Genomic DNA, 14,924 nt, shown 5'->3' with positions numbered 1-14,924 from the left:
TACCATTTGATCACTTAAGATACCGTGTCTCATTTAATCTAGTTTACTTAGCTAGGCTTTGATAGGATTCTTGCCACTAAAGTTGCAGAAGTCTAAAATGGAGTTAAATACTTTCTCTAACCAAGATCTATCTGCAGACCTTATTTATAGTATCGCTATCTCTGCTAATATCTGTAGTCCTTTACAGCTCCTGATAAAAGTACAGGGAACTCGTAGTAACAGGAGGAAAGAATAAACTTTATGAAATAACAAGCTAAAGGAGGATTACAAGTACAAAACTTATCTGATTATCATGAACACTACAGTCATTGATGTAAAAGTGGTATTTGAATTATTGTTTATGAATAATGATACAGGGCACCACCAGACATTGGATTTAAAGAAAATTTATGGTTATTTAAAGGCCAAATGGTAAATATTCAGTTGCTTTAAATGTGCCTAAATAATAAGCAGTTGACTACATCCAGTAGAGTAGCATACATTCATAAGCATATGATCAGTTACTCACAATGTGCCAGAGAATAGTCCTCTCATCCTGCTTTGCTCCAGCATGATGAGACTGGATTTGATAAAGAACCTTCAGATTCATGGCTCTCTTTATACCCTTCAGCTAATATATTAGCTCTAGCAAAAACCTAACCTGAAGCATTTTATCCTTGATATTTTCCTTCCCTCAAGACTGTCTTTTCTTTTCTTCTCTCCCTCCGTCCTTGCTTAGCAGAACAGTGGAAAGGTTTGTGCTTGTTTCATTTAAGACAGTTTTTCTTTGACTTGTTACCGCAGTCCTGTATTTTATCGGTTACTTTTAAACCATCCATCCTTCCCACACTACTTCTGGTATTAGCTTATTCTCACAGTCTTACTTTATTTGCTAATTAGGGCTTTTGCCTACTGACTAGCAAATATCTTATTTTCTTAAGCAAACTGAAGCTAACTTTAGTGGTTTTTTTGTTTCATAACTATCCCTACAGGGGATTGATTCCAGTGGACCCAGGATTTAGCACTTAATAAAAGGGCAGACCCCAAACTGAACCAGGGCTGGGGGTAGAACGATACAGTAGAACTTCAGAGTTACAAACTCCAGAGTTATGAGCTGACCAGTCAACCACACACCTCATTTGAAACGGGAAGTACGCAATCAAGCGGCATCAGAGACCCAAAAAAGGGGGCAAAGTACAGTACTGTGTTAAATGTAAACTACTAAAATAAAAAAAAGTTTTAAATTTTTTTTGTCAAAGTAAGGAAACTGTTCTGTGCTTGTTTCATTTAAATTAAGATGGTTAAAAGCAGCATTTTTCTTGTGCATAGTAAAGTTTCAAAGCTGTATTAAGTCACTGTTCAGTTGTAAACTTTTGAAAGAACAACCATAATGTCTTTGCTGCTTTTATATAATGTTTTGTTCAGAGTTATGAACAACCTCCATTCCCAAGGTGTTTGTAACTCTGAGGTTCTATTGTACTGGGCTAGGGAGGGCATGTTCCCAGTGGAGGAATAGTTTTAAAATGACACTTCTAGCTGAGGAAAAGGGGGTAGTGAGTTGTATGTGGCACTAGGAATTAAGGCTGATGCTGAGAGCTATGTCAGGAGTGACAATGGTTTTGTGAAGACTGCTCTAGTACCATAGACTTGGATTCCCCCCCACAGCCAATCCCCTATGCTCTTTAGGTGCCTAAAGCCCTAAAAGAGATTGATTGAGTGGGACTAAGGGTACGGTTGCAGCTGCCCAGGTCTCTCAGAGCTTGGGCTGCGGGGTGTAAAATTGCTGTGTAGACATTCCGGCTTGGGCTGGAGCCCAGGCTGTGGGATGGGACCCTGTGAGCATGAGCCCAAGTCAGCTGACCTGGGCTCTGAGACTTGGTGCTATGGGCTTTTTATTACCGTGTACACATACCCAGAAACTGTTGACCCTTCTCTCATGAGGTATGCACGCTATCAGTTTTCCTCCTAGGTGAAGGATTCAGTATGTCTTTGCACTCCAAGATATACCGGACAAATCCTTTGTCTTTATTCATGAACAGGACATCCCCATCCTGTTTTTCTTCCTGTAAATTTCCTCCCTTGTAGTTTTCGCAATCTCTCCATTGCAGCTGGCCCAGTATTCAAATAGGCATACAGTGCAAGGCATGCAATACACAAATTGCCAGGCAGGGAAATAGGTGTCATTTACCTCCTGCTTGAAAGGAACATCTCTGAGGTATGTCACCTCCTCCTGGCAACCTGCCTTAAGAACATAATTTCCAGTATAGATACGTATCTCCTTAAATATTATCTGTACACACATTTCACAATGATTATGACAACCACAGGAATGCTCGCTCCCAGGAGAGACCTCACATGCTGCACTTTGAACTATTATGCAACTATCCAAGCAGGGGATCCCCGTCCATTCCGTGTCCTCTGCCAAGTGGCATCAAATGGGTCACAGAGCTTAACTCCCATCAATGATAATGCAGGGCTCTATACGTTCCTAGATCAGATTGAACTTTTATGCAGAAATTTTTCTGCATAGCTAGTTGGACGTGTTTGGCTCTGTTTTGAATCATAGGACTGGAAGGGACCTCGAGAGGTCATCTAGTCCTTATTTTTTTGAGATATAGACAAAAACAAATTCTAGAAAAGCTGAAAGATTTGTCTGCAGTGAATGATAGAACATAAAATTAGGTCAACTCTGTAACAGTTTTTTTTTTTGTGATTGATTGGTATTGGGTATTTTCAGAGTTTAAAAAAAAATTATCTCTTTATTATCAGGCTTGCTGTATGTCACTCTTATCTCCTTCTGTGAAGAAATTTCATTTCATGTCATCTTTTGACAAGCCAGTTACAACTGTGACCCAAAGACTGAAAAGTAGCTGGATAAAAATTTTCAGACATGGATTCAGTCACTAGCCAGTGTTTTTTCTATCTCTGGATGTACCTTTTAGGTTCAGGGGGAGAAAAACATAGGCAAGCAGCAGCCACCACCAATTTGGTCAATTTAATGGACCCTCTCTATACACACACCTGATAAATTATTTGAAATCTTATATCTACTTTTAAGATGAGGTAGAATGTGAAGCTGTCAGGTGGTACCATTACCATAGCAATGGGGGATAAACTGATACAATCCACCCATTAAAGTGCCCACTTTGAAATATTTGCATTCATTTCTCTTGAAATAATAGAGAGCCATTAAATTAAGACACAGAATTGGATTTTTTGTGACGTCAAAGCAGCAGAACAATCTATGGGGTTAAACAAAATCTGATAATAAATTTGTACAGGTATCATTGAAATGTAATACCAGTGGTGACATTTCTAGTCAATATAATTATCCTCTTGTTCATCATTATGATCTCTGTCAATAGTGCATGAGTTACCACAGACTTCATTGCCAAGGCAGCAGAGTTATGTGCAGGGACGTTTGTTCTCACTGCAGGCATAATTGATTTTCTCAAGTTCTTCTTGATGGTGAGTCAGTTCTGGATGTGTTCTAGGTTTTTTCAAATGCTGCATAAGAGACTCTGATTGCCCAGGGAGAGTAGTGACTTTTTTCTTTCCAATTTGTCAGTGATTATTTCTTGTGATGCTGGACTGTCTGCAGACTGTGATAGAGTGGTAGTTCAAGCCATTGAATGGAAGGTATTCTTTCCATCCATGATCTCTATGTTGATGTCCATATTATCAGCTCCTACATGGATGAGATTTCCACCAGCATGAAGTGGTTCAGTTCCATTTGGAATGAACACACCTCCCTGGAATCTTTCTACTTCATTTTTTGCAGTACTAGTGATGAATTTCTTCAGCTCATCATAATTGTTGCAGAATCCATGAAGGTGTGGTATGTCAATTAAACTGTGAGATCCAAATTCACGGTGTAGCAACGTATATGTGCAGTGGTGTCATAATTTTGGGACTGTTAAATATTGTGCACTCCACAATTGAGAGGCACCTTCTTTGAATGTCTTCTAATGGATGATACTCATTGCTGACTGAAGTAGATGCCTCTTTATTAACCAAAAGACCAACTGAGGCAGAAAAGTAACTGACCTCTGTAAAGTTCAATACCTGGCTTTGGATAATATTCTGAGGCTCTCCTTTGTCTATTTCAGACCAAAGGATTGAAGTGCCATTACACAAAACTACTTGTTCATTTCAAAGCTGTTTATCAGGCTCACTTGCCAGAAGAACATCGACAAAACATTTGGATGACTTAAGTTCCTGCTTCTGATTACTAGCAGCTTGGATAACATCAGCTAATTTTATTGTGCTTCATAGAACAATGGTAGACTTGCCTTGTCCTTGCTGTGCACGTAATGGAATTGCAGAACCATATTTTTTTTTCTAATCTTGACTGTAATTTGCTACTGGAATTCTTGCAGTTTCTACATCTGAGGGAAATAGGGCTTTATATCTTTGTAGCAGGTTGGACACAAGAAGAGCCTTCTTCTTATACATAAGATCATTGTCTCTTCAGTCAGCTGATAAAATGCAGTGTCATAAGGTGACTGTATTGTTGCATTGTAACTAGATGGTTTTGCCTTAAGATTTCATTTTACTCAAGTAGGAAGAAAGGCATGTTGAGTGATAAACTGCATCCTTTGCAATCAAGTCTTCCATAGATATTCTGCACAACATGTCATGTCGGTTCCTCTGAAGAGCCACCTCCCTTAGATTGGTGCTCTCCCAAATGTTTCCCTTTTATGAAGTTTGTCTCCTTTTGCGTGTGTTTTCTCAAGCAAACAATGCAAATGGACCAGTTCCTAGAGGACATGCATGCTATAGATGCAGGTGAACATGATGCTCTCTGATCAGTTTAAGAGTTTGTGTTCTTTCCTGGGTTCTCGACAACTCTGACATGTGCCAAATTCTACTTGCTTGTGCATTTCTGAAAGTAGCCCCTGTGACAGAGTATTGATGGCACATCATCTAAACTAGAAAATTAATCCAGTGGCCACTAGTACACTTCATCTCTCCTGGCTCCTGCTGCCAGCATCACAGAAATCTCTCCAGCACTGGTGGCTGTTGTCAGTTTTTTGCATTCTTTTGATTTTCATGACTGCATTTTTCAAAACTTGTGGAGAGTCTTTTTCTCTTTGATGTAAGCTTTAAGGGGCTCGTATCCTCCATGTTTTCATACACTCTCTCTTTCCTGTGGAGGTAAAATTCCCACAGAATATTGTTAGCATTACCACTGCCACTACCACCATTTTTCATCTTGTGCAAGTATACAGACTTGTGCTAAATTAGATCTGTTAGTATCAAACTTGACAGTTTTGTTTAGTGAGCATTTTGATTGAAGCCCACTGTGTATTGTCCTCTCTAATACTGATCTGTGCATAAGTGTCACTGAATTAAAAAGCTAGTTTCTGGAATATTTCAAAGGCTAGTACTGCATGCATGGGTAAGGCTACGATTTAGTCATGGGTATTCTTAGTAAAAGTCATGGACAGATCATGGGAAATAAACAAAAATTCACAGCCTGTCCATGACTAAGGCTGCGACTTACTCATGGAGTCAGTGACTTCCAAAGACCTCCATGACTTCAGGCAATGCCGGCTGGGAGCTGCAGGATCCCCTGCCAGCTGTGGTGCATGGGAGCTGTGGGGTACCCAGAGCTCCCCCACCACTTCTGGCCACAATGGCCAGCAAGGAGGATCTGCTGCTCCTGGCCACCGCAGGTGGCAAGGGAGAATCCCTGCCACTCCCTGCCCCCTCGGGCAGCTTGGGGGACCTGCGCCACTTCCTGCCCCTGTGAGCGGCTTGGGGGACCCTGACAGCTCCCAGCCACAGTGGGGGGAACGGGACCTTGGAGCTCCCAGTGCTCCCCACGCCCTCCCCCAGCTGCCCAGGCTACCCATTTTGTCATGGGTATTTTTAGTAAAAGGACAGGTCACGGGGCTTCCATGAATTTTTCATTATTGCCTGTGATCTGTCTGTGACTTTTTCTAAAAATACCTGTGACAAAAACTTAGCCTTATCCATGACTTATACTGTAAATACCCTTGTCTAAAGCTTGTGGGGGGCGTTGCTGGGGGGCAGGCTAGCGGCACCAGCTGCCGCCTCTGGCCACCGCTGGGATCACTGCTCAGGCGGTCTCCGGGGCTAGCCACACCAGTCGCTGCTCTGGCGGGCCACTGGGCCACTCCAGTGGCCAGCCAGTGTGGCTGGTCCCAGGGCCACCGAAGCTGCTGGCTCCAGAGCCAGCTGCTTGGGCAGCCCTGGGGTCAGCCACACTGGTCGCGGCAGAAGTCACGGAAAGTCACAATCAGTGACTTCCACAACCTCCGTGACAGACTGTGCACGGGCAATTACAAACTCAAACCTTCTACCAGGCAGGCTAGGTGCTACGTTGTATGTACAAAAGCTTACAGATAGAGAAGCATTACATTAGGAATTCACATATTATATATATTTATATATAATTTATATATTCACATATTTATATCTACCTATTATGTGGTACAGACTATGGGCATACAATCTACTGCTACTCATGCACAACCTTCAGTGTGAGACTGATCTGGTCAGGAAATTTCAGTTGAAAATACAGAAAACTATTATAACAACTTGTGAGATATAGTAATAAAAAATAAGACTATGCAATGTGAAAACATTTCATGCAAGTATTTGTAAAATGTTGATATTTGGAATTTTTTGCCACATGCTAAACAGCTTCATTTCTGGGGGAAAAAAAAAATATTGCCCATGTAAAACCAATAGAAATCTTTTAAGATGTTGTTGTTTGGTAGCTGTGACCAATAAACACCATTAAGGTGTTGAAATTAAATTAAAGAGCAAAAACTGTAGTCATAGTCATGTTTGTGTTTCTGGAACTGTGCAAAAAAATGACGTGAAACAATGACAGGCATCAAGTATCAGAGGGGTGGCCGTGTTAGTCTGGATCTGTAAAAAGCGTCAGAGTCCTGTGGCACCTTATAGACTAACAGAAGTATTGGAGCATAAGCTTTCGTGGGTGAAGTGGTATTCACGAAAGCTTATGCTCCAATACTTCTGTTAGTCTATAAGGTGCCACAGGACTCTTTGTTGCTATCTACAGGCATGTGGCACCACTTGGCCGCACCACCTCATACTTCATCTAAATTTACACACGTCCACATCATTTGAAAGCTTATTTCATGTATGATGGGTACGTGAAACTCCAAAAAACAGGGCCCTTCTTGGAGAATTGCTGCACACCTAATAAGCTAACATCTCTAACATTCTTACATTTTATACGTTTTTCATCTGGAAGGATCCTAAAATGTCTTTAAAATTCAGTGAACTGGTATTTAAACTATAAACCAAGATCACGTCATGCAAAACTGAAATGCAGTCATGTGAGGTAACAACTGTTCAACAGTGCACAGACATGTTACCCAGCAATGAAGGACAGGAAGTCAAACACTTTTTTCATTTGGAACTACAGAAGGAATTTATGTAGAACTTAATTGCCCAAGTTGGAATTCTGTAATTTGGTGTTCCTTCCTAATACATGTTAATTTGATTTGTAGCACAAAGCGATGTCCATAGAACAGATTAGTTCAGTGTTTTGCTGTCTTAGATGTGTGGGAATATAACTGGACAGGAGTAAAAGTCCACATAGGGTGAAAATTGAATCAGTGTCAACGTCTCCGTTAATTTGGCTACAAAGAGCCTGGTCATGTAAAATCTGTAGGAGTTGTCAGTACCTCTCAAGATCAAGGTAGAGAGTACACCCATTTTGAGACAGGCTTTAGCATATTGTTCTGCAAAGACTTCACCATGTACACAGTGCTTCTGTAAAATCCTTGGTCCTAACCTAAAGTTAATCTAGTAAAGCAAGGCTCTATCTTTGTGCCTTTATCACGTTGTTGTACGGTAAATGTTTGCCCTAAAATATGCATTTCAGTGCATCGTCGTTATAGCGGGAAGTGGAAGCAACACCTATATTAATGCTTCTCTAACAGTTTCCATTGTAAAAAATTCTTGAAACTTTATTTTAAGAACCTATAACCCCTCAAATATTTGCCTCAGGTCTTAGAAATTTGACAGGGGAAAGAGACTGTGCCTCTTGCTTCTCCCATCAAATTAGTTTCAATTTTGGCTGAGTTATAAGATACAGAAAACCACCATTTCCCATCTCTGGCTTAGGTCACACTGAATCATTTGGTAACATGCCAAAATCTGAATAGTCTAAGGTTGAACCCCCTGCTGTAGCCGCAGCATGCACAGTACTGGAGACCCTTGGGAGCAGATAGAGCCTGCCTGCTACTAGAGCTGCTGTGGTGGAGATGGGGAGAGTTTGACCAGGCTCAGCCCTCAGTCTTGGCTTAAGCAAACCCATCCACCTGCCAGGAACACCACATAGGGCAGGAGCCCGTGACCCACAAGAGGGTGAGGAAGAGAGCCAGACTAGGCTCCTCCTAATCACCCCCAGACACAGCATACGGTCCTAGATGTCTATTCTCCTCTTGAGGCAGGAACACCCTCTCCTCCTCCCAGTCTTGAAGAAAACACATGCATCTCTGGGAAGGGAGAACCAAATTGTGCTACCTCTGACCATTTCCTGGGCCCAGGACATGGCCAAACCTTTTAGTTGCACATAATACAGTTGTTCCCTTTTTTTTAGTATGTCACTTCACAGTTTGGGGGGAAAAAAATTGTTACACTGAAAAACGGTCCTCAAAAGTTAAGTAATGCAAGAATTTACTTTGCATAGGCAACGTGAATTCAGCCCCATGGTGCCTATGCATTATGATAGACTCTTATCACAAGATCACACTGTTTCTGCAGGACCCAGCCTTGTTCCGATTACATGATGGGCTGTGCTCAGGGATTTGTGTAGTGAATAGGGCTGATATCTGTAAGATCTCTGTTATATGCCATAGAGTCTAATAATTGGAAGATATGTAGTGAATGAAGCTGGGGAATGTAGGAAGTAAAAGGATGGCCTAGTTAAGGCAGGTGAAAACAACACAGGAGAACTAGATTCTGTTCCTGCCTTTGTTACAGGGTTTGCATGATGCTGAGCAAATCAATTAAACCAGACTTTTCACGGCCACCAGTTGTTCCTTTTCTCAGCCCCCATGAGGCCCCAGCTGTCTTGACTTTCAAAAGTACCGGGCACTCATAATTATGTCGTTGGGAGCTATAGATGCTCGATACCTCTGGCAGTAAGGCAGTGTCATCTGAAGAATGAATGCAGGGTTGGGAATCAGGATGTTCTTTGTCTAATTCTGACTCTCAATGAATCATTGTATGGCCTCAGGTAAATTGCTCTGAATGTGTTTCCTCATCTGTAAAATGAGGCTAATACTCATCACCCAAGGAGTTGTGAAGATAAATTCACTTACATTTTTGAGGCAACTAAACATAATAAAAAATGACACAGAAATGGGTAATGCTGTATTCAGAGCAGGGCTTGGGTGCTGTACAGCAAATAAACCATGGGCCCCACATTGAATTATGAGGGTGAAAAAACACTGAATAGCTGTCTTTCATTGAGCACCATCCATCCAGTCCAATGAGTGTGGTACAGGTCCTGTGGGAAAAATAATTTGCAATTGTGTAATTAAAGACTGTATCACAATGCATTCACACCAGGGGGCCGAATTTAAAGTAGTCTGTGCAACCTTATTCTTGCACTTCCTAACGTTTGAGTGTTTGACTTTGCAGCTTAAGTAACTCTCTTTCACAGTGTGTATTTTGTTTTGTCTGAACTCAGGTGACTAGCTTGAGTCTGCTCTGGAGCTGTAATGTTCACATTGCTATTTTTAGCATACTAGGCTTGAACTCAGCTAGTCTGTGTCTGCCTTCCTGGACTGGGAGGCTTGCTCCCAGCTGCAGTGTAGACATAAATCGGCCCAAACTTCCAGCCGATCCCAAATCCTAATCTGGATTGTGTTGGAGTGGGAAGAAATTTTGTTCCACACCGAAAGAGCTAGGGTTGTAAGTTTCTCACTGGAGAGAATATTAAGAGGAAGAAGCATTCATTAGAAAACTCCAAAGGGGGGTGCTGTAACAAACTAGAATGAGAAAAAAGCAAAAGTTTGTGTTGCGTTTTGAACTATAAAGTAGGTTTTGATGAATGACAGAATTATTTCTCATGTTATGCATTGTGTGTATGTGTGAAAAATCATCATCTGTTTTAAGGAATCTTAATTCTCTCTTTGTTTTGAATTATAGGTATGAGAAGGTGCCAGTAATTTTGGTTGGTAATAAAGTGGACCTGGAGAGTGAGAGGGAAGTATCTTCAAATGAAGGCAGAGCGCTGGCTGAAGAATGGGGTTGTCCTTTTATGGAGACCTCTGCTAAAAGTAAAACAATGGTGGATGAGCTCTTTGCAGAAATCGTTAGACAAATGAACTATGCAGCTCAGCCAGACAAAGATGATCCATGCTGTTCTGCATGTAATATTCAATAGCATTAAAAATGACCTAACCTGGACCTAATTTGCAGAATTTTTGTAAGGTGGTAAAACTGTCTGCCTCAATTCCTGGTTTGTAGGTCACTTGGAATAAATCCTAAGTGAAGTAACAACTTTAAGTCAGAGCTGAGCATTGAAAGTCAATCACGGTCTCTGAACACAATGGGGTTAAACAACTACAACTTCTCACCCAATACCCCCTTGTGCATGTACAATTTCGTCATAGACAGTTGATCTACAGGGTGATCTCAATTGAACTATATGTGTTTGTGTTATGTCGGACAGCAGCAGCTATTTCATAAATTAGAAAATTCCTGGTGATGAAAATTGAAACCGCTAGATAGAAGACCTGCGAAGATGATGATGTGCAATTAGCATATCCTATACGGATGAACACAAAAGGAGGGGAAAGCCTTTCAGTTTCGATATACTGCATTTCAGGAGTTGTACTTTTGCTTGTGGCCAAGTTTACACAAACAAGTATGCTAATTTCATCTGAACTTCTGACAGTTTTACAGGCAGATATGATCTACAAGACCTATATAGTTTTTTTCCAAAATTGATGCAATTTCTACACTTTATCTCATCTTGTGAAATAGAAAGCACTGCATCAGTACTTGAAAGAAAAGAGAGAAGATCTGAAAAACTAATAGCTAGTGAAAAAACACGATATGGCATTGGAATGTTTTAAATCTTCCACTTTGCTGCTCAAGAATGGAGGATCACTTCAGGTTTTGGTCAGACAAAAAGCCAAACAAACCCTCTGTTTACAAAGCAGGAAACATCTTTATCACTTTACTGAACCAGGAGGAAGCAACTGTGATGAAAAAAATCGCTTAGCCTTACTAACAAGGAACACTTTAATAGATTAACTAGTACCATCTTGTAAGGAAAACAAAGCCATGTTGCATCCAGATGTTCCCTTTTGCAGAAACCTCATGGGACAGTATGAATATCCTGCATTTTTAAGTTTGCTAAAGAAGATAATTTCTTTCTTGCCTTTAAGGGCTAAGTTTTTTGGTGTGATCCCTAACTAACCTTTGGAAATCAAGTTTGCTATTTCATAGCTTTAATGTTGGCAACTTTGTTAATTGAATAACCATGTGAAATCATTTTGGCTCACAGGAAGAATATAGGTTATGGTTCTACTTTAGGTGAGAAAGGAAAAAGCTTTTGTGTAATTGCCTGACACACTATTCAAAGATTGCCCTGATTATTAGGGTATCAAGTAGTGGGAGCAAATATTTTGTTTTGCAAGGGTGCTCGATCTCTGACATTCTAGTTTTCCTAGCAGTGAAGTATTTATCATTTGCATGACTAATGGCACAGAAATATCTATTCTGAAGTCTTACAATCAAGTATAGAAAAGTTTTCAATCAAAATGTCTAAGTTTTATATGTTGGAGCGATTGTCTTGAGCTGGACCTTTATAGATAAAATTTGGTCATCAAAATGCAGTATCACTGAGCCTGTGGTCTAAATACCATCATGCTTTTATTAGTTTCTCAGTCTTGTGCAGTAACAGTGTAGTTCCTTGTGTGTAAATGAGTGAAAACGGGTGCATGTGTTCGGGGTGTGTGTGTGTATGTATCCCTTAGAAATGCTGTAATTGGAGTTTGGTTCTGACAGATTTACCTCCATCAGCAGAACTGCTTTAAAAATGCTCTTAATCTTTGAAATGAGAAACTCAAGTATAAAACAGCTTCACAAAGTTTCTTATATAATATAATAACATTATTAATCTTCTTCAGTGGGTGACAGCTAACGGAAACATTAGTGATGGAAGAGAACTGGCCACCACTGCCCTTAGTCTTTGAAAAGTTTTTCAAGGAAACAAGGATGTTAAGTCTGATAAATGTGAGGCCCTACTATTCAGATTTTTCTAAATCCCTGTAATGTAGGTTTTTCAGCTAATTGCCACAATCTTGGATGTTGTTGCACCTTTTCCACCTAATATTAACCATGTGTGTGCGCTTAAGTAAAATTTGAGACTTGAATCAATGGTATCTTCACTTCCTAAAATACCTAAATGGAGGAGGGGTCTAATGAAACCATACAATCTATTAATAAAATAGGCAGCTTGTCAATTTGAGACCTACTTGCCTGAGTGCTCAAAAAATCAAATTTGGTATCAATTTACAGTTTGGAGTGCATGTTGAGCAATATTGTATATGAGATGCTAAGATCTTATATAAGAAATTGCTGCCTGACCAATAAAGTGGTATAAATAATATGTATGAAGGGCCTAAGTTGAAGTGTGTAACATAAAACAGATGGGCTTTTAATTTAGGAAAAATTGCACAAGTAAAATTTTAAACAGAAAATTGTAATAAAAAAGATACTTCCAAGACATGTTTTTCCTTACCATTTTACATTTGTAATGACTAAGCAACACACACATCAACACACAACATTCTGGGGATATGGCGGGGGAAATGTAAATGCTCTTCTCTTTATTGTGTAATTCTAAGGAGGTAGTTGTGCACTATTTGTTTCCACTGATATGAATATAGTGGAGCTTGAATCAATGACAGTTGCATTTGGCTAAGATATTTTTGAAAGCATAAGGATAGCAAGAGGGTAGTTAAATGAGCCACATTCAAGATAGGTGGCCACCTGGAGAAAGTCAGTGGTCTTGGGTCACCTCTTACTTTGTACCCTGATTAGACTACCAATTATATAGTATGTGAAAGTTTTTTATAACATGCCTTAAAATATTATGGTTTGATCCAAAGACCCATGTTTTCTTTCGCTGTTCTTGTAGAGTTTTGTACTTTTCTACAAAGACAGCATTTTTTAAATTTTATTGATTGATTTTTTTTTAAATGTTGCAACTTTCATTCTTTTCAGCTGTGATAATGGTAGTAACTGTTTTCTCCCACTTTTAAAAAGTAGGTAAAATAAATAAACCAGCATCAGATCAAAAGTATTACACATGGGGTTTTTTTATTAGAGCATCAAAAGCAGTTTTTGATGACGTTCTGTTCTGTTCTGGCCAACAAGTAACTAGCCTCTCTAACCCCAGTGCTACAGTTGCCATCACTTTTCTGTGGGAAAACTACTGGTATTTGCTTTCGTGTATAAAGAATGTTGCCTAAAGATGTCAGCCATTTGGTTGGGGGTGGGTTGTGCATGTTTGGTTTTCTTTTTACCAGTGTAGAATCAAAATACTGGTTAGGCTTTAATGGTGAAACTCCGCAACAAAGCAAATGTTTGACAACAGTAGGAGGCTTTTATCTGCATTGTTGTGCATCAGGTCTCAAGAATGATTGCAGTGGGTCTTGGAACCAGGCTTAACGGTATTGATTTGGGGTTTCCCAGAGGTGAATAAATATATTTCACAGGTAATTGTTGAGCTCTAGTACAACTGGCAACCTATAGATGGAGCAACAATTTATTGTTTTGTAACAATGTCAGTTGTTAAACCTTGATGTTTCAAATAAAAACAAGAACTGTACATAGAACTCAATGCAAACTCAGCAGTTGTATTTGGAGTTAAATTATTTTAACAAATAAATTTATTTAATGAAACCTGCCTTGGATTTCCTTGTATCATACAGTTTGGTTTTGTCAAATAGCTCATCCAAAGCCAATTAGAACTGCTTACTTGTAAACAGCACTAAGCAGACCTATTTAGAGTTGAGGAGACGCTCTCCTGTTGAAATGTTCTGTTGATATAAATTTAATGGATGCAAGCAAATACTGGTATTTCCATTTTCACATATACTGTAGCCTCACATACACTGCTTCTGGATAAAATATTAAGACAAAGTGTGCTACAGGAAAAGGCCAGTGGATTGGAAGCTTATTACTGTACATCTCATTCTGGAAGGTTGAATAAAGATTGCTGTAAAGTGTACTAAAAAGATGTAATGAGTTGAACGTGGTCAACCATGAAGATGTAATATCCAGTAATAGTTACTTTTATTGTATTAAAATTGCAGTGGGTTAACATAAGGATTGATCATCATGTCAACTGTCCTGTTGATGACTGGGCTTTTATTTTGTTTATTTTGTGGTTTTAGTCTTACATTGCTCTACAAAATACATCGTGTTAGCAAGAATAGCTATATTTGAACAATCACGATGCTAATGTTAACAGGATTGTTCTAGATAATGTTGATTAGCAATTGCATCTTGGTGCTACTGACATGACTATAATGTATTATTGTGTTTGAACTTGATGGGTATCGGGGGGGGATGTTTTTTATTTACAGGGTATGTGGGTTTTAAGGTGCCAAAAGTTGGAGGCTGGTACTCTGTAAGAACTCTTTATTCTGTGGACAACACTGTGAAGATTGACAAATTATGTTAATTTACACAGCCTTCAGCTGCTCTAGTCACTGAAAACTGGCCCATTCATTCTGTAAACCAATTTCCAGTGCATCTTTGGCTAAAACTGGACAACCCCTGGCAACATTCCATTAAATTAGTAGAATCCTTTGGTGGGAGGGGGGTTGTATAAGGGAATAGCCCACGCGGGTTACTGACATTTATTGTACCATTCTAAAGAGCTGCTAGAAAACACAGCATGCTGTGGA

The 14,924-nt window shown here is 39.7% G+C and overlaps 1 protein-coding gene across 1 annotated transcript in view; it reads left to right on the top strand.

Moving 5' to 3' along the window:
• The window catches only part of RAP2A (RAP2A, member of RAS oncogene family), a 34,465-nt gene extending 20,551 nt beyond the window's left edge, over nucleotides 1-13,914 (top strand). Inside the window, exon 2 of the mRNA XM_045009333.1 lies at nucleotides 10,144-13,914. Coding sequence (XP_044865268.1) covers nucleotides 10,144-10,381 — 238 coding nt within the window. The 3' untranslated portion in view covers nucleotides 10,382-13,914. The remainder of the gene's footprint in view (nucleotides 1-10,143) is intronic.
• The last annotated feature ends 1,010 nt before the right edge of the window (nucleotides 13,915-14,924 follow it).

This window comes from Mauremys mutica, chromosome 1 (genome assembly GCF_020497125.1).
Source record: "Mauremys mutica isolate MM-2020 ecotype Southern chromosome 1, ASM2049712v1, whole genome shotgun sequence".
Classification (NCBI taxonomy): domain Eukaryota; kingdom Metazoa; phylum Chordata; order Testudines; family Geoemydidae; genus Mauremys; species Mauremys mutica.
This window is presented reverse-complemented; position numbering and strand designations above follow the sequence as displayed.